The following is a 25,703-nucleotide window of genomic DNA, read 5'->3' as shown; positions in this document are numbered from 1 at the left end:
GTTAGGTAAGGTGGCTAGGTAAGGTGGCTAGGTAAGGTGGTTAGAAGTAATTTTAAGGGACTTGGGACGTACCCACTGAAAGAAGTACTGGTGTGTGTGCACATGCGCAATGTGTGCGCCTGTGTCTGTTCGATACCAGCGGTGCTCGATTGTTATGGCCTGCAGACAAGATGGCCGCGGACTGTGAACCGTAATAGTTCTCACAGTTATTATTTTCTGATGAAATTAGCTCGTATTTGAAAGTTCCTGACAGACATGGGTTTATCACAGAGTTCAGAGGTATCCGAAGGAGGGACATATGGATACCACGTGCACGGCGTAAGACTTCAATTATTGAGCTTGTTTTGAATTTGTACAGCGTGTGCTGCAGCTTATCGTGATGCTGCTGTATGCTAACAGTTAGCTAGCTGCTGCAGACTCTGCGGTGAAACCCGACGAGTTGGCACTGTTTACCTTTGTTGTTAAAAGTTGACACAATGCAACATAAACATCTGTTTACTGTTTGTGTGTTTATGTAGTAAATAAGCTTGAATTCAGGCGTTTAACTGGTTTTAAAGAAAGTCCTCCAACAGTTCATCGAGCTGTTACGGTAACAACATGAATTATTTTTTTATCGTAGTCGTTAATATTAGCACTGTAGCTAAATATTAGCTTTGACTAATATAGCTAATGGTTTACAACAGGATGGCGAATAATAGAAGATTGATTTTCATTAGCCTCCAATGAATGGCCTCACCTAAACCTTTTTAGGCAAAATAATACATTAAATGTACAATAATGTCACATTAGTGCTGCATGATCAGTCGGTTAACTGAACTGTGAAATCGATCGATGAAAACATGCCAAGCTTTTAGCCAGTGGTGGATGTTGCTAAGGGACTGTTCCTTATTTATGAGGGGGCTGGGGTTGGTGTAAAACTGGGGAGGCATGTCAAATAATTTATTAAGCACTGGGCAGGCACTTGAGGAGGGACATGTAACTTTAAATTAGGGCTAGTGGAAAAATCGATACTGCATAGTGTCGCAATTTTTGTGTGGCAACATTGTACCGTCACACATTGCCAAGTATTGATATTTTATTGTATAAATTATTAGTATTAAATGTTAGGTAGCCAACTAGAATGATATAATCATCGACTTACAGTTACAGTCAATTTACAGTTGAAAAAAGGTAATATTAAAGGTAATAATAAAATACTCAGCATGTTTAAAATCGCAATATTATTGTATTGTAACTTAAGTATTGTGATAATACGGTATCGTGGCTCCTCTGTTGATTCCCACCCCTAGTCTAAATGGTTATATTTATTTTAATGAAGTACCCTTTGAACCCCAAATTGTTGTTTGGGGATTTGGCATGTTTTATTTAAAATTCTGCAAAATTACGCCGTTTATTATCGACAGAAACTGTAAAAACAGAAATTGTCTTCATATTTTCAAATGTATGACGGTCCTTAAACACATCATGCACGATTAAGGTCTAGGGTTGCAGTGATATGATGGTTTCAAGGTATACTGTGATATAAAAGTTGACTCTTATCACATCATGTATTATAATGCTTATTAATGATATTAACACACAAAAAAAGAGCAACTGGACGGAGAATATCCCCTTCATTTTAGCCATTTTCTAAAGGGAGACTTTATGCACACACGTCCATTAACAAAATGGTTTCAAGTTTCAGTTATAATCATAAAACGTCCGTTCAACCAAAAATAATCCTTCTATTTTCATTTCTTTAAGAGTTATTCTGACTGATGATATTATACATTTTCTAATACTGTGATACAGTGAAACCGTGATATTTTCTGAGATGGTTATCGCACTGTGAAAATCTCACACCGTTGCAACCCTATACATGCCTTCTTTAAAATTTTGCTAAAAATAAACCATGTGCACAAACCAGATCCAGTAAGAAACATTTAGTTCTGCACTCCTGCATGCATGAGAGGAGAGAAAAACCAAGGTGTTTTATGATTCCAGGATTTTGTTTTTTCACTTTTAACTTTCAAACCACAAAGTTTTTAAAATATTAAAATGCTTGTGTTGGTTTTGGCAGGTGCAGCCGAATTCCCCCGCAGAAATGGCCGGACTGCAGCCCTTCTTTGACTTCATCCTGTCCCTGGACAACAAAAGACTTGTAAGTTTAATGCTTGTGCTGTTGTCAGACGTTAATTCAGTAGTCATTGACTGGTTGGTCATAAACAGAGTGGACAGACTCAGTTCTCAGTTTTTACATCCTCGATTCCTTCCCCCGCCACCTCTCCTCACATCTTAGTCCCTCCCACCTTCGATAACATAGTCAACAATTATAAAAGGGGTTTGACAGTCAAAATTGAGCTACGTCTTCACTGTGAAGACCTGGGGAAGCTGGAGGGGGGCGCATGTTTCTATAGCAACACTGTCGGGTCAGCTCCCACCTGACCCAGTTGGTGTGCAGTGCAGCAAAATTGTCCTATAGACCGACATGCATAACTGGTTAAAAATATTCTTGATTTTCTTGATTAACAGTTAATCATTAACATCCCTATTAACCTGTCATTTTTACATCAGAGGTGCTGAAAAAGACACACCTGTGCATCCTCGCTGATAGCTCCTCTAGCAAGCCTCCTCACTCCTCTCTCCTTGACATGCATTTTTGAAATTAGACTTCCTTCAAGGTGGTGCGCTGAAATCAATTTCTAGGTCTCAGGCAGTAGGATGGAGAAGAGAGGAGGCGAGGAGGCACAAAATCGAGAAAGAACAGCCCATAGGTACCAAAGTTACCTCCTACTCCTACTGTTGTGACTCCTTCTGTTACTGTTGACCAGAATGAGGAGAATGACCTGCTGAAGGAGCTTCTGAAAGCCAACATGGAGAGAGCGGTGAAGATGGAGGTGTACAGCACTAAAACCACGAGAGTCCGGGAGCTGGAGGTGGTGCCCAGTAACATGTGGGGAGGACAGGGCCTGCTGGGTGCCAGCGTTCGCTTCTGCAGCTACCAAGGAGCCAATGAGAATGTCTGGCACGTTCTGGTGAGCTCCATCATTAACAACTAGGAAAACCAAATCGACTGAGCTAACTCTGATTTGAGCTTCAAAGCTTCATCTTCAGTTTGTTAACGCTCGTCTCTGTCCTGTAGGATGTGGAACCCAGTTCACCTGCTGCACTGGCAGAGCTCCAGCCACACAGCGACTACATCGTCGGAGCAGATCAAGTGTTGCAAGATGTGAGATGTTCATGTAATGCTTCACTGTGTCACTGTATCTCTTTAACAAATGTTTGAAAGCTGAGTTGAGGTTAACTCTGAGTCACTGATTTCCAGTCAGAAGACTTCTTCTCGCTGATTGAGGCCCATGAAGGGAAGCCGCTGAAGCTGCTGGTGTACAACATACAGACAGACGCCTGCAGAGAGGTGGTGGTCACGCCAAATGGAGCGTGGGGCGGAGAGGGCAGGTATCTGACAGTACACAGATACATGAGTTATTCAGGGGGGCTTACTGCAGAATACTGCAGTACACCTTTTTGACTGATGCAGATTGTTTATGGTCTCCTGTATAAAGTTTATTCAGATCACTATAACGGTACACAAACTCAGCTGGCCGTTCATTCACAGCGAGGCTTTTCCAGATTATGCGGCATTATTCTAAAATGTATGAATTGTTTTAAATGTTCTTGAAGCATTTACAAATGTTTGCTCTTAGTTTGGGTTGTGGCATTGGTTATGGCTACTTGCACCGAATCCCGGCACATCCCGATGTATCGACGCCAAAGCCACCCACCCCTGTTCCTGTGGAGGAACCCTCTCCAGAGCTTCCGGAGCTGCCAACTCATGGATACATGGAGGTAAATCTGAATCCACATGTGCCACATTTAGTCACTGTTGACTGATCTGTTGTGATGAAATTTGTGAACAAAATTTGAGAGAACTAAGCCTTTTGTGTGGATAGAAAAGGTCTAGATCTTTTATTTCAGCTCATGGAAAATGAAAGCAAAAACAAAAGTGTTGTTTATACTTTTGTTCAGTCTATACGATGTCAGAAAATGGTTAAAAATCACATCTTAGAAGATGAAATCAACAAATGTTTGGCATGTTTGCGAGATAGATTGCTTAAATAACTATGGATAACAAAAAATGTTTAATCAAATCAGTCAACTAATTGTTTCACTGTTAATGTACATATAGTCTGACTTGTTCTGTATCAGAGACAGTAACAGTCAGAAATCTGTGTGGATATTGTTTTTGTTTTCCTGAACAACCACACTGATTTTCTGATGGCGCTGCATGAGATCAAACTGTTATTAGTAGCTGTATTTCTGTTACCTGCTTTCAGGCACCTTTGATGGCACCTTCAAGTCCAAGTGAGGACTTGTTAGACCTGGAGCAGGTCACCCTCCAGGAATCTTCTCTGCCTCCACCAATCCAGAGGGTCATGGACCCCGGTCAGTTCAGCTCTGCTGTGGTTTTAGAGGATGATCATATCTGACATGAAAGAGTTGTCTCCCTGGCGTCTAATTGTGCTCATAAAAATCTTCTGAGTGAGTGTGTTGTGTGTGTTTTTCCAGGTTTCTCAGACTCTGAAGTGGCAGTGATAAATCCCGATCCTGCAGATTTGATGGACAGACTGGATCTGTCCATGTCGTCCATCGACATGACCAACACTGCACTGGCCATGCATGAGGAGAAGGAGGGTGACATCTCTGGTGTTGGTGAGTGAGGACAGCATTTGCATTTCCTTGCTGTGGGACGAATATAGTTGTCCCAAAGAGATGGGTCAATGAATATTGATTGAGGGTTAGTTAGTTAGGGTTTGTTATTTGAAGTGTCCTGACAACATTATGGAAAGGATCCCCACAGAGATAGACCTTTTTGTGAAAGAGTAAGATCCTTTTTGTTCAACCAGAAACAGCCCAGAAATTGCTTTCGCCAAACCCACCAGACTCCATTTAAATAAACAGTAATTTTAGTGTATATAGAGACAGCATGTTTTCACATCTAACTGGGTGAATTAAGGGTTTATTTCAACCAAACCAGAGTTGGTGATTGTTGGAAGAGTGGGAAGATGAACCAAGATGACTTTTGAGTGTTTTATTTTGTTTCTGTCAACTTTGATTGAAGTGTGTCTTATGATAATAAAATTACTGTTTATTTAAATGGAGTCTGGTGGGTTTGGCAACAGTGATTTCAGATTGAACGGAAAGGATCTTACTCTTTAAAAAAAGGTCTATCTCTGTAGGGATCCTGTCCGTCACGTTGTCAGACACTTGGAATAATAATCTGAACCTATCAGTGACAAAAATGTAAATTGATGAGGCACAAATGCCCTGAGTGGTTACATTGCATCCTGTTTTACCACTGCCGGATGCAGTGCTCTCTCTCAATACTGGACCAATTTCCCATCAATAACTGAAACGCAAAACATGGAAAATATGGTCCAGGTTGAAAAATACCAAACTTACCCTCTAAGCTGTAACAAAAAAACTGTATCATGTACTGATTTGGCTGAAGAGGACACAGTCTGAATGTTTGCATTTCTTGTTGTTGTGCAGAGGAGCTGGAGGACAGTGTGCTGCTTTCATCATCAGCAGACAGCCAGACACACGAGCTGAGCTCCCAGGCAGCCATGGACCTCACCTCTGCTCTCGCTTCCACCGACATGTCCGATTCAGGCATCCCACCAGCTGAACCATCTCACCTGCTCACAGAGTCCACAGACCCGCCCGGCTCTCTGTGTGAGCCCGGTGATAGCCCCAGTCCCCCCGTGTCTCTCCCTGTAGAGTCTTTAGAGCCTCCTGCTGAGCCCTCTGTCCCAGCTGAAGACCCTCCTCGCCATTCTTCCATCGACCTCCTCCAGTCCTCTGCTGGTGAGGAGTCGATGGCAGACGATTCTCCTGCTCAGGCCATCGAGGAAGCGCCGGCGCCGGCTGAGGAACCTGCAGAGCCTCTAGAGCCTCTAGACGTGGCTCCTGCTCATCACTGCAGCCATGAGATTGACGAGGAGAAACCAGAAGAAGAGCCGCCTCTTGAGTAAGCTCGCATCAGGCCATACACAACGTACAAGAATGCAAAGTGAAGCTGACAATCAATTGTTAAAGAAACACTATAGGAGGTACAGGACAGATCGAGGGAGAAGCAGTCTGAGCTGATGCTGATAATCTGAAGCCCAGTTCAGACCAGAGGAAAACGTTTTAGAGTGTTGCAGGAAAAAGTTGTAGCAGCGTGAACCGGCCCATCTCAGCGCAGGGCGGAGGACAGAGAGCATCACCTCATCAGTGGTTTATAGTGTATGTTTCTCTCAGTATCTAAAGGCTGTAGCTCACCTGTCGTCAGGAAGGGCAGCGTCATCATCAGCCTGGCGAAATGTTGTCTCCATAGTTAGTGATTTCTCTGCTGATCAGAGGTGACACCAGCTCCTTTCAAATGGCTGAGTGTTTTGACGGGAACGGGAATCAACGAGAGAAATTGACAAAAAAGGGGAAACCTCATGTCGATTGTAGGTGTTTGGTGATCAAAATATTTTTAGAAATTGAGAGTAATATTTTAATTTGATGTTCTAACATTTTAATACCTTGACTGATGTCTCCTGCGCCTGCTGGAATAGGAGAGCAACTTTAGGCCCTGATCACACAGAAAGCGTTTTAGCAGCTGGATGCAGCTTTTTGCGATTGTTTCTTATGAGAATGAAGCTTTTTACTCGCTGTTTTACGTTGCAACACACCTTGTGTTTCTGCACTCTGGGCACCTGGTGTTTTTGCCAGGGCGCTCTGAACTCCTTGTGTTGAAAAAACGTCAACTCAGAACAGAAAAGCGCCCCACGTCATCCCTTTTTTTACGTCATGTTTTTTCCTATTGTCCAATCGGATGATTTGAGAGGCGGACCTTCTGTGGTAGTCACGACAACAAGTTTACAGTTGATAAACAATGGAGGAGAAACTGGTGGTAGTGGTTGCTGGATACCCAGAGCTATACGGCCCGATGATAGACAGCAGGTTGTCAAACTGCCCCCGAGTCATCCTAAAATATGCCTGGAGACATCCATCATGGAGGTGAAGCTCCTGGACCAACTGGTGGTACTCCTCGTGATCCACCCTCTTTTTTAGGGTCTCATGTACCCACACAGATCTGTTTGTAGGGGGTGATGGGGTGGTTACAATAAAAAAAGCCCGGCAAGCTTATTTATTTTTTTCATTTTTTTTACTAGTGGCATTCAGTAAAAAAAAGAAGGCAGTGCTGTGCGCCATGTGTTCTGCAACATACAAAACGCTTTCTGTATGATCGGGGCTCAATATTAAAATAAATTGTATTTTCTGAATTACCTTAATTTTAAAACGTACGTTTCACGTGTCTTTAAATTACTTTAAACATGCTGCCTGAACGAATTACTTGAACATTAAGTGGTTATTTCAGGATTTGTTGTTTCGGGCGGGGTTGTGGATCTTGTGTCGGCATGTTGGGTTGCAGAATTAATTGGTCGTATGTGTAGGTGGTGGGTCTTGAAGATCAGACCCATACAGGAGTGTGTTTTTATGTTTTCGCTGTGTCATCACTACTACAAATGCAGCTGTAGCAAATATCTGACTATCACAATCCTGATTAATATTTGTAGGAGCTAAAAATTATATTCAAAAAGCCTGAAAAGCCAAATATTGCAATGTAAGTACGGAGAGTCGCTGCTATGGAGACCATACACGATCTTGTCTGATCTTCAGTCTGAACTGGGCTTTACATTAAGCACAAGGCTCCTCAATCAGATTAGTTACACTACAGAAACCAGCTTATAAGTAGGAAGATGCCTCGAGGCGCTGTAGGAATATCCTGTTTGTTTTATATGTGTAGGAATATGTGAGAATATAAAGTTACTGCGACTTTGTTCACCAAGAAGGTCACAATGTTGACACTTTTTCCATGCTTGGTGCAAAATTAGATCATACGGGTGACGAGACTTTGCTTCTGGAACACTGATGTGATGAATACTTGAACTCCTCCAAAGATAAACACGTACAGCAAAGCTCATTAATGCACCTTAATTAATATCCACGACACTACAAAAGTTTTAAAGCTACCAGACTGTCACAGTCTTGGGGTGCAGTGCTGCATCTGTTGTCGATGTGTTTCAAAGAAGCAAATCAAGAGTCCCAAATTTTTAAGAAATAGCTAAATTATAAATTATAAGAGGGAAACTTTTACAGTAGTTTATGACCCATGTGTTGGATTTTTAAGTGTTGGTACTATAAGGGAGATATTTGTCTTGTGCTGCATCACACCTGTCAGTACATGCTTTTACTTAAAGGTCCAGTGTGTTGGATTCAGGGGGACGAATTGACAGACACTGAATATAACGATCAGTTTTCTTTAGTTTATAATCACCTTAAAACAAGAATAGCTGTGTTTTTGTTACCTTAGAATGAGCCGTTTATATCTACAAAGGGAGCAGGTCCTCGTCTTCGGGGTCCGCCATGTTTCTACAGTAGCCCAGAGCAGACAAACCAAACACTAACTCCAGATAGGGACATTGGTGTTTTAGTGTCGGCAACCAGCCCCTTTGTGATGAGATAGTGGAGAAACACCAGGTTTTTGTTTTTTTTTTACAGTGAAACTGTTTTATTCAGTGTTCTTAGCAGTTTAAATCACCGGGTCCATTTGTTTTGGAGAGGAAGAGACCTCTGCGGATAATTCAGCTCCCTGTAAACACCTCCTGAACATCTGGGGTCTCATTTATAAATATTGCAGACGTACAAATCAAGGCCTGAAAGAGGTGTACGCCACTTAGCACGCAAAAGTTGTGATCTATAAAAACAGACTTGCTAGGAGAATTTTTGACCCATACGTACAAACATTTTGGAGACAGGAAATTGGCACATGGTGAGGTGAAAGCCTGGCTGGAGAAAATGTCAAGTATTTTTTGGCGCTCGCCGTTGTTGGCTTTCATCTGTGCGTGCATTTTTAGTATGGATCCTATGCACTGTTTCATAAATAAGACCCCCGGATCTTAAATTATCAGAGAAAAAAGGTGAGCACACATTAGCAGTAACATGAAACTGCTTCTTTCAGTGTTTCTGTTTCAATCACCAGAGGTCTGTACTACGAAGCTGTATTTGGGGTTAGCAAGGTGACTTCAGGGTTAACGCTGGGTTTTTAGTTCTATGAAGCTGGTTCACTTTTTACCGGCATAAATTACCATGGTAACTAATGCTGAACTGGTTAACTACAGATTATCTGATCACTACCTGTCAACACCTCTGTCATATCAGTCACACAAAAAAACGTATCTCGACAAGGAAGAAATTCCGGAGTGACAGGTAGAAATATATTTTCTGTATTTTCCTTCCCCCGTCTGTCTGACGGAAATGTTGCGTTTATAATAACAGGAGCTAATTAACAGTGTGGGGATTATTTTACTGATAAAATGTTATGTTTTATCCCAGTTCTCATCACACAGGTGTCTCGTGTTATTTCGAGCTGCAGTGATGAATCAGTGTCAAATATCAACACTGTCACTGCGGACTAAAATAAACTTTGCATAAGTTATAAATCATGTGTTTAGTGTGTAAACAATCTATGTGTTTGTTAAAAGCTCTGTTTATAAAACCAGTGGAAATAGAGCCCTGGAACAATGAAATGACCTACTATTACTACTGACCTATAACTATATATGGGTTATGCTTTAATTTTTACCCGAGACTCTGGACTTTTGTCCATTGATACTTTTTTCTACAGTGATCTGATTGGTCAGAGGTCGGGATGTTGAAGGGCTGTGATCTGACACTCCGAAGTTAACCTGCTCTGGAGCAAGTTAGCTGTTCAGCATCAGTTACCATGGTGATTTATCCCAGTGAAAAGAGAACCAGCTTCATAGTGCTGAAAACCCAGTGTTAACACTTAAGTTACCTCGCTAACTCCAAATCCTGCTTCATAGTACAGGCCTCTGGTTTGTTAGTACTCTGCCGAATATTCGGCTCGTTGACGTTGAAGGAGTTCTAACCTGGTGAAGTTTCGGCTGGTTGCAATCCCCACCGCTAGGCTCCACTAAATCCCCCTCAATCTTCCACACTGAACCTCGAGATCTGATGAGGTCAGAACAGTTTTTTATTTGATGTATTCAGCCTGTGAGCTGTTTGAAATCTGCTTGTATCACCTGAATCATGTCCCCACGTCTCATTCAACTCTATTCTTACGTAATTTTTGTGATCTATGCAACGTGTAAATCTAGTAGATGACTTTTCATATACAGTACATGTACGAACAGGGATGCTGCTGTCGAGTAATTTTGTTTTCTAGGGGGCTTCTTAAAAGTTTTTCACTGTCAAAGTAGGTGCTAGTGTGTAAAATAAGGAAAAGTATTTTTGCAGATATTTTATCAATTAATTGTATGTTTTATTAGGAATGAGTGCAGAGTCTTTTCATGAATGTGAAATGGGTGAATCTTTGATGGTTAAACAATCATATCACTTGACTTTAAAAAAAAAAAGAAAAAAGAAAAAGAAATTGTTTCCCTTGTTTTTCTTATTTCACACTCACCAGCTGAACACATTTACAACTCAAGAAACATTTATAATCCCCATAAATCTGTCATTGTTAAACCATTCCAATTTATTTCTTCGAATGCCTAAAATATACATATTTCACAAATTATTACAACAAGGGATATTGCAGTGTTATGGCCTAATTATGGTACCCATCCTGTTTTTTTGGCCCGTTAGAGCTCACTCGCTGTGTCCCCACTATGGCGTTACACACACTCTTCATGGCAAAACTTAACTGCTGAAAATTTACAATGACCTGTTGTTCTGCTCGGTGACACACCAAGAGAGAAATTACCGTTAATATTTTACTTTGGTGAATTCCCCACAGTGGTTGATTATTCATATATTCTCTCGGATGAGATTCCCCTTCAAGTTATATTCATTGAACTCCTATTAAATCTAAATGAAATATACATTAGGAACAGCCCTCACTGTCATCAAAGTCACAGCTCATGACCCAAGCACAGAGCGAGTAAGCATGAGTTATTATCAAAGATATATACCTTATATATAATTTTCCCCATTGCTAAGATGACTTGGACGACTACTAACATTCTTAAAGAGTAAAACTGCAATTTCTGGGTTGTCGTGAATAACAACAAATGTGATTTTTAACATCCAAGTCAGATTAACCGTCATGACCATGAATGTGCTCTAGGGATTTGGAAAAATAACTTGGTTTTTAAGTAAACTGTACAACAACAAAATAAAACCGAAAGAAAACAAAAGTCACTTAAATCAAAAATGTTGTACATATATTTACAAAAAAAAAAGAACATTCAGTCCATTGAGAACAGCACAGCTAAAAATAAATGACAAAGACAAGTGTTTCTGTCAATGAGGTTCAAGCTCTGCAATAATTAGATGTCTAAGCCAGGATTAAAGGAACAGTTCACCCCAAAATCAACAACACGTCTTTTTCATCTTACAGTGCTGTTTATCAGTCTAGATTGTTTTAGTGTGAGTTGCAGAGTGTTGGAGATATCAGCCGCAGAGATGTCTGCCTTCTCTCCAATATAATGGAACTAGATGTCACTCAGCCTGTTGTGCTCAAAATGCCAAAAAATACATTTAAAAAAACTCAACATCAATGTCTCTTTCCAGAAATCATGACCTGGTTACTCAAGATAATCCACAGACCTTGTTGTGAGCAGTTTCATGTAGGAACTATTTTCTTTCTACAAAACTGCACCCACCAACTGTATCACTGCACAGAAGGAGGCGTGTTAACATTAATGGCGTCCTCCTCTGCTGAGCTAAAACGTTAGCTAGCTCAGTGGTTACCTAGCAGTAGATGTACACTTCCTTCTACGTGGTGATACAGTTGGCGTGTACGTGTATATCGTACGAAATCAGCTGGTTAAACACAGCAGCTATCAGTGTAAATAGGTTCATTTTGTCTACGCAAATTAGATTCAGTGTAGAAAGTTTCTTTTTTTCAGACAATGAGTTTTTAGTTTACCTTGACATGTTTCGACTGTCACTTCAGTCTTCTTCAGAAGCGTCATCTGACGTGCGTCATGATGTGTCTTTATCAGCTGGTAGTATCCCGGAGGCATGACCAGCCTGGCAAATCGGATTGCGCCTCCTGGATACTACCAGCTGATAAAGACACATCATGACGCACGTCAGATGACGCTTCTGAAGAAGACTGAAGTGACAGTTGAAACATGTCAAGGTAAACTACATCTCCTTAAAAACTCATTGTCTGAAAAAAAAAGAAACTTTCTACACTGAACAGCAACAATCAGTGTCTCCTCCACACATGCTTCTTTGCTATTGTTTGAGGCTGTGACGTCACCGAAGTTGAACCCCACTTGGTGTGAAGATGCTATTTTGCCACCCCATCAGGAGTGAATTCGTCCCTCTGCTCGCAATGAATGGAAGTGAAGAAGAGGGGAATATTAGCCAGAGTCAGATTCACTCATACGTGATTGAAACCCTCAGTCTGCGTGATGTAAATGTCGTCATTTATCCATGGCCTCGAGTCAGCATGGACCCCCATGTGAACATCTGCATGCCGCCTGTTTTTTGCAACCGCGTGGACTGTATGCCTCCCAAGCACACCAACTCTGCGCATGTTCCTGTCTGTAGTCACGCCAGCCACGGCTGCCTCACACAGTGAAGTTAGTTTTAAGTTAGATATTCAACACACGTTCACTCCAGACCCATCAACGTCTTCTTAGTGTCACTTCCACCTGATGTCGGCAGCAGTAGGAGGTAAGCCCACCTCCCAGCCCTCCTGTTTGCAAATTTGCGAATCTAGGGATAGCGTAGGAGTGACCCGCCCTACGCTCCCTGTGATTGGCTTGTACTTGTTGCCTATGTTGGTTGGATTGGTTAGGTCAAGGCAACAGGAGAGGGGTTGGTTGGAGTAAGAATTACAGGGTAAGCCAATCAGAGGCAGAGTAAGGTGGGTCGTTCCTTCGCTATCCAAGAATCTGCAGATTCGCTGCCGGTTTGCTCACAACAACAACAACAACAACAACAACAACAAGGTCTTTGGATTATCTTGAGTGAATGAACATGATTTCTGAAAAGAGAAATTGCTATTGAGGTTTTTTTGGGGCGCTTTGAGCACCACAAGCCGAGCACCATGTAGTTCCATTATATTTGAGAGAAGGCAGACATCTCTACCGCCAATATCGCCAACAACAATGCAAGCAAGTCACATCAAAACAATCCAGACTGATAAACAGGGCAAGAGGTAAGAGGAAAAATCTCTATTAATGATTTTGGGGTGAACTGTCCCTTTAAGTTCAAGTTAAGATGACAGCAGAACAGAGGATTGCTTTTTCGAGGGACTGTGATGCTACCCAGAGACCAAGTGTACTCCTAAACTGGTGATAACTGCTGAGACGGGTGTGGAGTGTTTGTCGGACAGTTTCTGGAATGTACTAGAACAAACAAACAGTCTACTACATCCATGTGCATATACACACACACGCTCGGACACAAACACGTACTGTCGCTTCAAAATAAAACGCCAATCGGAAGGAAAGAACAAACAGCAGTCAGAGTTAAAAAAAAAGAAAAAAAAGAAGAAGAAGAAGAGAAATTGGTGAGTGCTGGAGAAAACAGAGTCCTTCCTTCAAACTGTAAACAAAAAAAAAAAGAAACTATGGACCACTTATCTCCCGGGTGTCTCTTGGCTGCTCCGGTCTGTTCTGGTCAGTTCCCTATGATACACCATGAGCCTCGTCCTCACAACTTTTACTGGATTCTCATTGATACTGCGACTCTTGACCACACAATGGGGTTTAGGGTACTACATGTCAGAGGTGGGTGGTGATTGGCAAATGACGAAGAGTTCTTGTTTTAAAAATTAGGATTTTCACGTGGACTTCTGCCTATAGTGAAGCGTCAAGTCCCCTCCGCTCTTCCAGATAAAATGTTTAACTGTTCGCAGGTCCATGTTGGGATCTAGAACCTGGTGGAAAGATTAAAAAAAGAAAAATTAGTTAATACGATGACTGAGGATGTGCTTGTGTGATGGAAGATGTAGCAGCAAAGACGTGGCGCCCACCTGGTCTTGACACATTAGTTCGATCTTCTCCTCGGCTAGCATGGCCATGTCCTCCTCCTTCTCCTGCTCCCCCGGCTTATCGTTGGCTGAGGAGCTGGTGGTCTGCGACTCGTTGTCCAAGTTGATGATCTTCTCGTAAACGTGCTCCATCACCTTCCTCACCTGGAGCATGTCGCTGGCCGAGAGGCGGTCCCTGCGGGACACACAGCAGGTAAAATCATCAAATGCAGCGTCCATGCTCGTGTAGATGGATCATATAATCAAAGGACACACAATCGCAGACAAGACAACAGACTTACTTCTTTAGAGTTTTTGCACCAGAGGAAGAGTGGGGCTGGAGGTAGAATGGGATTTTGTTGAACTTGGGCATATTTTTCTGGAGTAGAGGAGGAAACAGAGTACAAATCAAAAATACAGTACAAATCCTCCTCAGAAAAACCAAAGTGATGTAGCTGTTCGACTCTAAATTCAGTTTTTCGGCAGGAAAAACACGACTTTGATTTAGCTGCTCCAGTTTCAGGGTCCTGATGTAGTCTGGCTCACAGGATGTAGACTGTGGGTATAAGCCTGTCACTGGCCACCTATTTCAAATGCAGGAAGCCTGTTCCTGTTATTAAAATCCCCGTCGCTACATGAAACTAGTCCCACATAGCCAAACTTATCTCCACTTTGTTTTAGCGGTGTGTGTGAAACAACACTAACAACCTTACTATGCTTTTGCACCTTGTTTTATATTGTCCTTGTCTTCTGTTTATGTCTTTGCACTTACATGTATGTACTTCTTTTCTTTGGTTTTAAATGTAAAGAGTCTTTGAGAGCTGTAAAAGCGCTGTATAAATAAAATGTATTATTATTATTTTTATAACCTCTGAACTAGCAACCTGCACGCTAAAATATATTTTAATGTTTTCTTTTTGCAGGGATTTAGCCAACTGAATGCCAGCACTCACCTCTCAACCAACCAAGTTTTCCCGACACTATTTTGCAAAGGCACCATCTCTGAATCCTAGGCTTAGCACCGCCCAAAACAACAATAACACAATAAATTGATTTTCTCAAGTGTCTGCTGTAAGAAAGATCTATATAAGGAACATCGCTTCCCCACATTAAAAAAAACATCTTACTTCCTGTGTACACGTTTAATAGTGGTTAAGAGTAGAGAATCCTTGTGAGCATTTAGTGTTGCTTAGTAACAACAGCAGTCATGATTTCCTGTGTTAGGGTAAAAGTAAGTGAGAGTGGGTCTGATACCACCAGTGTTACACTGTTTCTCTCTGAATAAAAGATTCAGACAGGGACACACTAATATGTATACAGTGCACACACACACTGAATACTATTTCATCTGTAATCATTTAGACTTTGTCAAATAAAGATGGAAACTGTACTCACATCTACAGTTATATCAATAACCCACTGAGGAACAGTCTCGTTCAGCAGCATCGATTCAGTCTCTCCTCCTGAATCTCTACATAGCAACCTGCAACACACAACACAGCACATCAGAGGCAACGCAGAGGAGGAATGAATACATTAACTGTCAGTATTTCTGTGTGAGACAAATGTCACGGCAAGCTGTCCCTATTGGCTGTCAGGCTCAGTGGGTTGGGCCTGTGTTAGTTTGAAAAGGGGGCGTGTCAAAAATAATTAGGAGACAATTCAGAGCAGGTGTGGGACCACAGCTGATGAGTGCTGCGAGGAAGACATGGTGGAGTTCACTCGTTTTCCCTATGAAATTTTGTTTCAAGCTATTGTCCACATGTTTAATGTCTACAAATGACCGGTCTTTGAAGTAACAACCCTGAGCAGTGTTGGATCACAGAGAGCAAGCTGACCGAATGAAGGCCGTCGGATCGGAGCCGGGACATCAGAGCAACAGGTAGGGCTTCATCCCTTACCTTTCAGCCCAGCAGCTGAATGCTCACTCTGTGGTGACATATGTCTGGGCAGTCAATCCTGGAATCTCTAGATGAGGGTTAATTCTGAGTAGCAGTATCAAGTGCCGAGGATTGTGTTTGCCATGACGGCAACTATAAACTGATGACACACGATGGCATTTACAGAGCACACTGCAGCTTTGATGTAAAGTCTTGTTCCCACCAAGCAGTTCAGTTCGGTACACATTTGAAGGGTTCTGTTTGCATATCCATTGTGAACATTTGTGGACAGTTCCAATACAACCCCCTCCAATACAGACTTTGACACTGTACCGTGGCGGTTCGGTACAAATGCGTGACAGCCCAAATGGATAGGGATGTTAGTGACACGTTACCTAAATAGAGTTCTGCCTCCTGCCTCTCCAAAGATGACTGGCGTGTGTGGTGGCACTTGGAAATATCCATTTCCTTTCTGGACCCTGTTCTCCTGCTCACCGTTCACTGTGGACACAAGAACACAATCGTACTGTGAGATGAACCGACAGAGGCTTTGGACATCCTGCGCTCACTGACAGTGGCAAGAAAATGATGCTGAGTGTGCAGACAAGTGGACACTGAGTTCACTGAAGTTTCCGGAGCATCACTGCAGAGGTTTGGTTGATTGGCTTCATAATGATTTAGCAGTAAACCACCTCCTTACCATGGTTCACCTCGTTCTCCTCCTCATCCATGGGGTTGATGCGAGTTCTGGGCCAGAACTCCAGCAGAGCCTGGAGCAGCAGTCCACCCAGGTTCACTGCAGAGAGTAAAATAAAATTAGCTGGGGCGTCGGTGGCTTAGTGGATAGAGCAGACGCCCCATGTACAAGGCTGTTGCCGCAGAGCGGCCCGGGTTCGACTCCAGTCTGTGGCCCTTTGCTGCATGTCTCTCTCTCTCTCTCTCTCTCTCCCCGTTTCACACTTCACTATCCTATCAATTAAGGCAAAAATGCCTTTAAAAAATAAAAATTAAAATATCTTTAAAATAAATAAAGTTAGCTTCAGTTTTTCATAGTGTTAAGTATTTGTATAGAAAATGTAACAAGGTCAGATGTCTTACACTTTGGGTCGGATCCATCAGAGCTTGAAAACCCAGCGTCCTTTGCAGACACCCAGGCAGCGAAGCAGTCACTCTCATCCAATGTGATGGTGAGCATCTGTTGAGAGAGAGAAGCAGGAAGCACGAATATGAGAAAACTGTCCAGGCTCGGGAAGGTCAGACAGAAGTAAGGCCCTGTATTACCAGGTGTGTGACTCACCCCGGTTTTCAGATCAACAGAGAACCAGTTTGGCACGTAGACCATCTTGAATCGCTTTTTAATCTCTTCATCGAACTCCACTTTCCCCAAGTCTTCACCCTTACAAGCCTGAAGGTAAAAATATACATGAAGTCAGTTCTAACCACGTATATCACCAAGAAGGAGCTCACACCAGGCTCATCAGGCGAGGTCCTCTTTAATCTGGAGACATTCATTTCATAGGTAGTAGTTTATTAGGACAGATGAGCACCGAGTAACCACGACTCTCCTCTTCGAAGTGGCAGGTCTCCAAATACTAAGTGCATCTGTACTGTAGTGTATGTTAATTTGAGCTGTGCAATTCTAAGCTCTGTATGCACCAGTGCACGCGTCACGGTACAGCTACCAACTCTTACGCGTTGACCTTGAGCCTTACTCAGTTGACACTTTTGACATGTTCTCATTTATTTATTTATTAATATGAATAATAATATAAAATACAAAGTCACCAAAGAAGTCCTAATATGATTTTTTTTTAAGTTTCCATATTAGATTTTCTGAGAAGCTGCTCAAAATGTTCCTATGATCAAAATTTTAAGAAGTTTCACTTTACAGTGCTGTAATTTCAGAAGGATCAGGCTGAAGTGCAGATATACAGAGACAAATACACCAAATGGGAGCCTTGATTCGGGCGGTGGTGTGATCTGTCATAATTTGAACAACTAGTTTAACTATGGCTTGGCTGAAAAAAACAGTGGATGAAATAAGGGCTGGGTTAAAATACTGGGTTCATCCGATTTAAATCTTCATTTCAATGACCAGATATCGATAAAATCCGAGACCAGTCTTTTAATATACACTTTTCCCACGGATGTGTGAAGCTTTAACCCTGTTAATCTCGCCGGTAGTAGGGATGGGTCACGATTTTCAAATTTCGAATAGTCGTTTTATTTTTGAAAAATCGTTTTTTTAATGCGACTATTACTATTCGCCGTCTTATTCCCCCCCTTTATTTGACATGCAATTAAGCTCCTAACCGCACGAGGGCAGTATAGGATTGCTACAGCAGTGTGAGAATTGTCGAATAGTTGCCATGATTTTCGAATAGTGTTTTTGCTTGTGCTGCCCATCCCTAGCCGGTAGTAAACAGGCCGCGGCGCTAAGTTATTAACAAACGTAGTCTGGAGAAGCTCTGAAGTTATTAATCCTGTTCTGACTGTATTCTTTTTAAAAAATAATTCCTTGTAAAATTTACAGTATTAGTTCTCTGAGAATTCTTTCCACATACTAGCAAAAATTGGTATTATTTCTAAAATATACCCAATCGATATCAAATCATATTTGAATCTGAATCGAATCAGTACCTTGTGAATCAAAATCGAATCAATTCAGGAAGTTAGCCCGAGATGCAATCACAATCCAACACAACACACATATAATAACGTCAGTGTGGAGTTTACCTTCAGGACATCCCAGAAAGCCACATTGTTGTTGGTATCTTTGGTGAGTATGTGTCTCTTGTCATTCAGAATGTGGCACTGTATGATACTGGCACCTCCTGCAAACAACACATAGTGTTACCTTACAGAATGTCTGGGAGGAAGATACAGAAAATTACTGTAGTTTAGATGAATAAACATATTTACCCTTGATGACTTGTTCTGGCTGAGTACACAGTGGTGTCAGAGGGGTAGTGCAGTCATTGTCATACTCCCCTGATGATCGGAAGTTGTGCATTCCCTTTAGAGACTACAAATGCATACAGAAAATAATAATCATTACAGATTGTCCTGGATTTTAATAATCGCTTCCTACTTCTCCCTCGCAGTAATACCTGTGATTAATGTAATGCAATTATCTTTTGTGTATCACCCACATCGTCACAAAGCTGGTTTAAATTCTTACACAAATTACAGGAGGATTACTGCTGAATAGCATTAGGCGTGGCCACATGCACAAGTCCGTCTATGCTGTATCCCACCGTCGTTATGCTGACAGCCGACCAGCGATCTCAGAGGTGTCACGCATGCTTACCCATTTATTAACGGATGACTTGGTGGTGGAGACCCAGATTGCTGGAGGTGGGTCAGCAGATCTGTCCAGTTCCATCTGAGCAAAAGAGAAAGACAGCGAAAGGTTGAGTGACTCCAAATGGTTAGCTACGAACATAGGAATGACTGGGGAGAACACAGCGTCATTAAAGATGGGAATTGAAAACATTTTATTGATATTACATGAGCGTGCAGAACACTGGTAAAATCAAAGAACCAGTAAGCACAAAGTACTACACCCTGTGTTTCATCTACACTGCAAGCAGACGCCAGGTGAAAGCAAAAGTGAACGTTCAGACAGGACCTGTACTGCTTCTTCTTAAACTCTTAAACTTGTTGGCTTCTTACTTTGAGCACCGGAGCCTTCTCCTCACAGATGAGCACACGGATGTCTGGGTTACGCAGGTCAGTGCAGTAGATCTTTTTGTCTCTGCCTCCAGAGTAGACGTGTGTAAAGGCCTCGTTGACCTGCAGGGCCCAGACGCCTTCATCGTGCACCCGGTAGGTGGCGATGCACCTCTGCTGGCCGAGTGACCAGAGGCGGATGGTCCCGTCCGAACTGCCCGACAGGCACTGTGGAGAAGGACAACAGCTTTAGATTGTAAAACAGATTGTGTAACAGCTGCCACCACTGTGTGGTTGGCCCATGTGATGATATTTACAGAAATGTGTCGAGCCGTTAAGATTTGACATCACTGTGTCTACTGTGGGAGCTCATCAGGGGTCCGTTTCAGAAAGGAGGTTCAACAAACTCTGAGCCTAACCCTGAACTCTGAGTTGAGTAACTCTGAGATGGGAAACTCTGGGTTACGGGTTTCAGAACAGATGATTTCAATCGGTTGAATCAACACAGAGTTTGTTCACTGTGAGTTAAGCGCGTGCACCACGACTTTAAAAAGCCGTCATCAATGGAGCCCCGATGCCACGATTCACCATGGCAACAAGCTACAAGAAAAGGTCTGCATTTTTTTTTTTACTCCTCTGGAGTTGGATATTTTAATGCGCTCATACAGCAAATTTGAAGCTGTTCTTAGGAAGAAGAGTAACACAGCTGCAGCAGCGAAGGAACGGGAGTCGGCGTGGAAGAAAATTACTGCTCGAGTCAATGCGAAAGTTTAAATTTATTTTATACACTTATGCAATCACAATAATATTAGGCTACAGATGCAAACAGGTGGAATGGTGTTAAAGCTAAAATTTAATTTACTCAGATGCAATCCCACCTCATTATTTTTCAAGTGAAAATGGTCTAAAAACAAGTTACTTTTAGGTGTGATTTGTTTTGACTAGAAATGAGACATTTTGACTAGAAATAAGACACATGTTCTTGGTATGATTTTGAGTTTTTGCAGTCTGACATTTTGAGACAGTCAATCTACCTGCACATTAATGCTGTGAATGGACTTCATATCCTATACTTTTCTCACGGCTCTGCAGACAGTGGCCTTACTGATATATTCTGCATCTCCGATATTATACAGAAAACTCCCGTTTGTTTTTTGCAAAGAGCAACACAAAGAATCTGGGTAGATGAAAGTGCACATCCACGGTTGGTGACGTTGTTTATGTCACGACGGATGAGGTTATGGATATAAATGATGGACTGTGATGTGAAACCGCACCGTTCAAAAAGAAAATGTTCTGGAAATGATAATACGTCAATTCTGAGCCTGTGAATATCTCCTGACGAATGTGTAACTCCCTCCTCAGTAACACTGCCTCTTCGTCCACAGGGTCCTCCAAGAACGGACATGCCATGGTCGAAAAAAGTAGATTTAGAACTAGAACACACTTTAGGATCCAACTTTACCTTGAGGACAGATGATAAAACTCGCTGAAACCCGCGCGACACTAAACGAATGAATGAATGAATCACACTGTGTGTGTGGCGTAAGAGGGAGGAGACAGCTAGAAACTCGAGGTTCATTGAAGAAAACCTGCTCCCGACCAGGTTAGGTTCACAGAGTCAGTTGCCATAGTAACTGACACTGAGCTTCAGTTACCTCTCTTTCTGAAACGGGCTGGAGTTACTCCGCTTTCTCTGGTTTAAGTTACTTCCCTTTCTGAAACGGAAAACCCAGAGTTGCCCTCATTTCAGGGTTAACAGGCTCAGAGTTTTCACTAAACCTGCTTTGTGAAACGGACCCCGGATGTTGGGAATCCAGCTGCCTTGTAAAGTAACATGATTTCGACAGACATGGAGGAGGAAAGTTAAGCTGTAAACAGAGAAACTGTAACACTTGGAGTTGTTGTTCTCAGTAACGTCACACAGTCAAGTGTCTCGTGCGAGGCAGTTGTTTTTTGTTTGTATGAAAGTTGTAAATACAAGAAGAAAATAATCAAATGTGATAAAGTACGGTTATTGTAAACCGTGTCTGAACTGAATTCATAAAACAATTTCTGCACCGTGGTATAAAATAACATGTACTGTAAAGGTTTTGGCCGTATCGCCAGCCAAATATTTTCATTGTTGATAAATCTGTTGACTAGTTTCTCGCTTATTCGAACAATTGTGTGGTCTATAAAATGTAGGACAAAGCACACAATGACATCCTTAAATGTCTTGTTTTGTCCACAACCCAAAGATATTCAATTTACTGTCACAGAGAAGTGAAGAAACCAGAGAAGATTCACATTTGAGAGGCTGGAATCAGAAAATCTTTACTTTTACTTAAAACGATAAATGGATTATCATATCCGTTTATTTTAGATATCCTCACTCACTTGAGTGCCGTCTCGATTCAGCAGCAGCGACTTGACGTTGTCTGTGTGTCCTTTTAGCTTCATCAGTTTTGCACATGTTCGAGGGTCCCACACTCTCAGGACCTGAAGGAAGAAAGAAAAAAGGAGGGAAGTGAAGATCAGCACTAAACAAGAGAAAACAAGAGCTCAATTAAAGGTATACTTTGCAGGATTTTCCAAAAAACACAGTGTATTGACTCATAGAGAGTAATACCTCTCAATCATCACTTATGACCCACAGGAATTGTGTGGCAGTGTATTTATCTGCAGAGACTCTGCTCCCTGCCTGTATTTCCTTATTATATTGTTGTGTTCAGGACGTGAGGTCATGTCTTTATAAAAAGGTAGCTTCCATAACCAGCAAGTATCCAAAAGGACACAGCGCCAAAATAAAGCGAGAAGAAACACCAAGCGGACAAAGCTCATTCCAAAACAAGAGTGAATTTGGGGTTGGCATTTCCATTCGCTGGTGAGCATTGAAGAGGATAAAGAGCGACACGAGGGCTATGTTCACATTACAAGCAAATGTAGCCTTTGCTATATTGTGACACAGGTCTGATTTTTTTCAGAGCAGTGTGGACACAAAAATTCGACTTTTTTACAATCCAATCTGAGCCACTTTCACTTGTGGTCCTAAATCTGATACATATCAGTTCACTTGCCACCACTGTAGCAACAGTAATATCCAAATTCATGTGTGTTTTTCTCTACATCCATGGTCTTTCCACGTCATACTTCACTGCACAGGTGCAGATCGCTCACCGTACATTGTCGGGGTGGTTAGTTGAAACTACAGACAGCTGCTGTAGCCATACTGCTGCAGTAGGCTACCCTAGTCACCAGCCAATAGAGCCCGACTCCTAGACGATATCTGACGGGGATAGCTTGCCTAAATTCCAGGACAGCGTTATCCTGAGGCGCCGACAGAGATATCTGAACATAGCCCTGGACATCCTAAAATTCTGGAGGAGCTGTTCATCCATGAAACCCTCCACATTGCAGCCCCACCACTCCTGACTCTTCTCCCAGCCACACCTCTCTCTCCACACAACTACAAGCAGTAGCTGCCTATAGTTAGTGGACCGAAAGCCCATCTTATGACAGCTCATTATCCCGAAATCAAAAGCCCATTGCAACAAAAATATGCCACAAACGTTCCCAAATAAAAACAGATGGCTAATTATCATGCAGAATGGCGTCATCAGACCTTCCTACTGGTGCTCATTCGTGTGATGAAGCTTGCACTGCCATGTCATTCACTTTTCCTCTGTCACAAATGTGACATTTCATTGTTGTTCCAGCAGGTGTGTGATATTATTGGTTGCCTGTGAAGCATTTCAGGGCAGAGATCGGTTCACACTGATGTCAGATATGGGTGAGTTCAAACATCAGCGTGACAGGCGAGGAAGAAATAATCAGAACTGAGCATTAAGCCCTGTAATGTGAACAAAGTTGAAGTTGGCCTGTTAGCTGTTAGCTCAGTTAGCCTTCTACAGTATCGGCTTTTCCATTACATCAAATGTAACATTTGTACAATAGTAGCTTGCAGTGTACATTCATGCAGTGTAGGGAGGAGAGGCCAAGTGTCACTGTCCCTATTGGCTGTCCTGCATGGCTGTCAGGCTAGGTGGGCTGGGCTTACTGAGGTGTAGAGCTGTGTTAGTTTGAAAGGGGGCGAGATGAGAGAGATGATTCACACCAGGTGTGGGACTGTGGTTGATGAGAGATGTTTCTGAATGCTGCGAGAAAGACAGACACTGGAGTTTCCTCTCCTTTTCTCAATGAAGTTTTGTTTCAAGTTATCGTCCACGTGTTTAATGTCAACAACGAAACTGTCAAAGGAGTACAGATGCTAAGCAGTGTTGGTGCACAGAGAGCGAGCTGACCGAGTGACGGCTGTCGGATCAGTGCAGGGACAGCGAGGCTACAGGTAGGCCTACATCCCTTACCTTAAGGCAAGGCAAGGCAAGGCAATTTTATTTATATAGCACCATTCATACACAAGGCAATTCAATGTGCTTTACAAGAGAAGCAGCCTAAGCATGGCAGCCTAACGCTCACTCTGTGTTTACTATCAATAACTGACCATTTATGCAGAATATACTTTTAAAGTATTTGTATGGTTTCAAATTAGATGAACACCTCCTGCAACCCCAGTTTGTAAACTTAATAATGTCCACACAGGTGTGTGGTGTAGCCTGCAGGAAACATCTTACGTATGAACATTTCAACAGATAAGATGGGAGAATGACAATCGCAGTACATTCCCACTCTGGTTTCAAGATAAAACTGTTTAAAAATTCCAGTTACAATGTTAACTGACTTGTTTCAATCAAGTTTCTCTGAACTAATAGGGTTAATATATATGTGTGTGTGTGTGTGTGTGTGTGTGTGTGTGTGTGTTGCACTGATGGAAACCCAAACCTTTTCTGTGGATCCAGATACAATGACTGTGCCCATCTGGTTCATAGCCAGACTGTAGATAGAGTCCTTGTTCCCACTGAGTGACGAAGCTGTTGGAGACAGATTGACGTGAGTCCACAGGTACAAATCATCTTCCACAGAAACATGTCAGCCATTACAGAATAGTACAAATGCAAAATAATCAAACTACAGTGTGTATGGGCCAGAGATAGATACAGTCTGTGTCTAGTCATAGTTAGGGGGCGTGGTCAGCCTCTAAATGAGCCTCTAAATGCTGAGAAAGCCCGGTTTTAAACTCACACAAGAGACACTATTACATTTACTATAGATATGATTAATTAAACTTGCCATAATATCAGCACCCTGCAGTCATTAACGCTATGATGTCACAGGCTATTTTCAGACAGTATAGCAGCGCTAAAGTTAGTCAACGACGTTAACCTGTGTATTGATGTGCTATAACGTCATCATTCAGGGATTTGCAACCTCAGATCCTTTCAATAATTTTGTCAGACACTTAAAATAACAATCTGAGCAAGCAGCTGCAAACACTTAGCGGACGTAACTTGATGTGGACATGCCCCAAGTGCTTCCATTGCAGCCTGGCCGCTGCTTTCCCTCACTACCGGACCAATTTCAAAACATGTTATCCAGGTCGGAAAATAAAAACTTCCGGTTCACTTTGATTTTTAAGTTTAGTTGTCGTGCAGAAAGCCATGCAGCAGCTCTTTATGGTAGCGATTGCATTGTTTTCCCCCTAGGCGTGGATGGAGGATGGGACGTTTTGTGGGTGTTCCCTCAACTACCGACTGTATCTGTGAGCACACAGTGTCACACAGACACAAACAATACTCACTGGTGACAGTGTTGTTGGAAGCAGTGAGCGCTGTTAGTGTGTTCACATCCCAAAGAAAGATCTGCCGGTCAAGGCCTGCTGATGCCACCAGCTCCTTGTCCTTAGCGTAGGCCAGAGCTTTCACGTAGTCCTTGTGTGTTCGTAACGTCGACATACAGAAGCCTTTATGCGCGTTCCATACTTTGACCGTGGTGTCTGATGAGGCAGATATCACTGAAAATGGAAGACAGTAAAAGTACATCAGAACAGTGGAATAAAAAGGCAGTATAAGAAGCTACGCTGAACAAAAATATAAACGCAACACTTTTGTTTTTGCTCCCATTTTTCATGAGCTGAACTCAAAGATCTAAAACATTTTCTATACACACAAAACACCATTTCCCTCAAATATTGTTAACAAATCTGTCTAAATCTGTGTTAGTGAGCACTTCTCCTTTGCCGAGATAAT

At 42.2% G+C, this 25,703-nt stretch overlaps 3 protein-coding genes across 4 annotated transcripts in view; 2 read left to right on the top strand and 1 right to left on the bottom strand.

Annotated features, from left to right (window-relative positions):
• Positions 1 to 147: 147 nt before the first annotated feature.
• On the top strand, positions 148 to 11,283 carry gorasp1a (golgi reassembly stacking protein 1a). The gene is made up of 9 exons (XM_050075100.1): positions 148 to 318; positions 2,060 to 2,140; positions 2,811 to 3,014; positions 3,122 to 3,208; positions 3,305 to 3,435; positions 3,684 to 3,825; positions 4,314 to 4,422; positions 4,546 to 4,689; positions 5,530 to 11,283. The coding sequence occupies exons 1-9, from the start codon at positions 256 to 258 to the stop codon at positions 6,009 to 6,011; spliced, it is 1,443 nt and encodes a 480-aa protein (XP_049931057.1). The 5' UTR covers positions 148 to 255; the 3' UTR covers positions 6,012 to 11,283.
• Positions 10,548 to 25,703, bottom strand: part of LOC126409140 (WD repeat-containing protein 48) — an 18,324-nt gene continuing 3,168 nt past the window's right edge. For both annotated transcript variants that reach the window (XM_050075086.1, XM_050075087.1), the window contains exons 4-18: positions 25,256 to 25,468; positions 24,400 to 24,488; positions 21,958 to 22,059; positions 19,582 to 19,806; positions 19,217 to 19,291; positions 18,829 to 18,931; positions 18,643 to 18,740; positions 17,204 to 17,311; positions 17,005 to 17,101; positions 16,607 to 16,702; positions 16,302 to 16,407; positions 15,422 to 15,509; positions 14,329 to 14,405; positions 14,030 to 14,222; positions 10,548 to 13,933 (exon numbers count right to left, since the gene is read on the bottom strand). In XM_050075086.1, coding sequence (XP_049931043.1) covers positions 13,838 to 13,933; positions 14,030 to 14,222; positions 14,329 to 14,405; positions 15,422 to 15,509; positions 16,302 to 16,407; positions 16,607 to 16,702; positions 17,005 to 17,101; positions 17,204 to 17,311; positions 18,643 to 18,740; positions 18,829 to 18,931; positions 19,217 to 19,291; positions 19,582 to 19,806; positions 21,958 to 22,059; positions 24,400 to 24,488; positions 25,256 to 25,468 — 1,766 coding nt within the window. In that variant the 3' untranslated portion in view covers positions 10,548 to 13,837. The remainder of the gene's footprint in view (positions 13,934 to 14,029; positions 14,223 to 14,328; positions 14,406 to 15,421; positions 15,510 to 16,301; positions 16,408 to 16,606; positions 16,703 to 17,004; positions 17,102 to 17,203; positions 17,312 to 18,642; positions 18,741 to 18,828; positions 18,932 to 19,216; positions 19,292 to 19,581; positions 19,807 to 21,957; positions 22,060 to 24,399; positions 24,489 to 25,255; positions 25,469 to 25,703) is intronic.
• Positions 15,579 to 25,703, top strand: part of LOC126409136 (sodium channel protein type 4 subunit alpha B-like) — a 91,556-nt gene continuing 81,431 nt past the window's right edge. Inside the window, exon 1 of the mRNA XM_050075083.1 lies at positions 15,579 to 15,908. The gene's annotated coding sequence lies outside the window, so the exon portion shown is untranslated. The remainder of the gene's footprint in view (positions 15,909 to 25,703) is intronic.

This window comes from Epinephelus moara, chromosome 21, assembly GCF_006386435.1.
Source record: "Epinephelus moara isolate mb chromosome 21, YSFRI_EMoa_1.0, whole genome shotgun sequence".
In the NCBI taxonomy this organism is placed as follows: Eukaryota; Metazoa; Chordata; class Actinopteri; order Perciformes; family Serranidae; genus Epinephelus; species Epinephelus moara.
The sequence above is the reverse complement of the archived record's forward strand: the minus strand, read 5'-3'. Positions and strand labels throughout refer to the sequence as shown.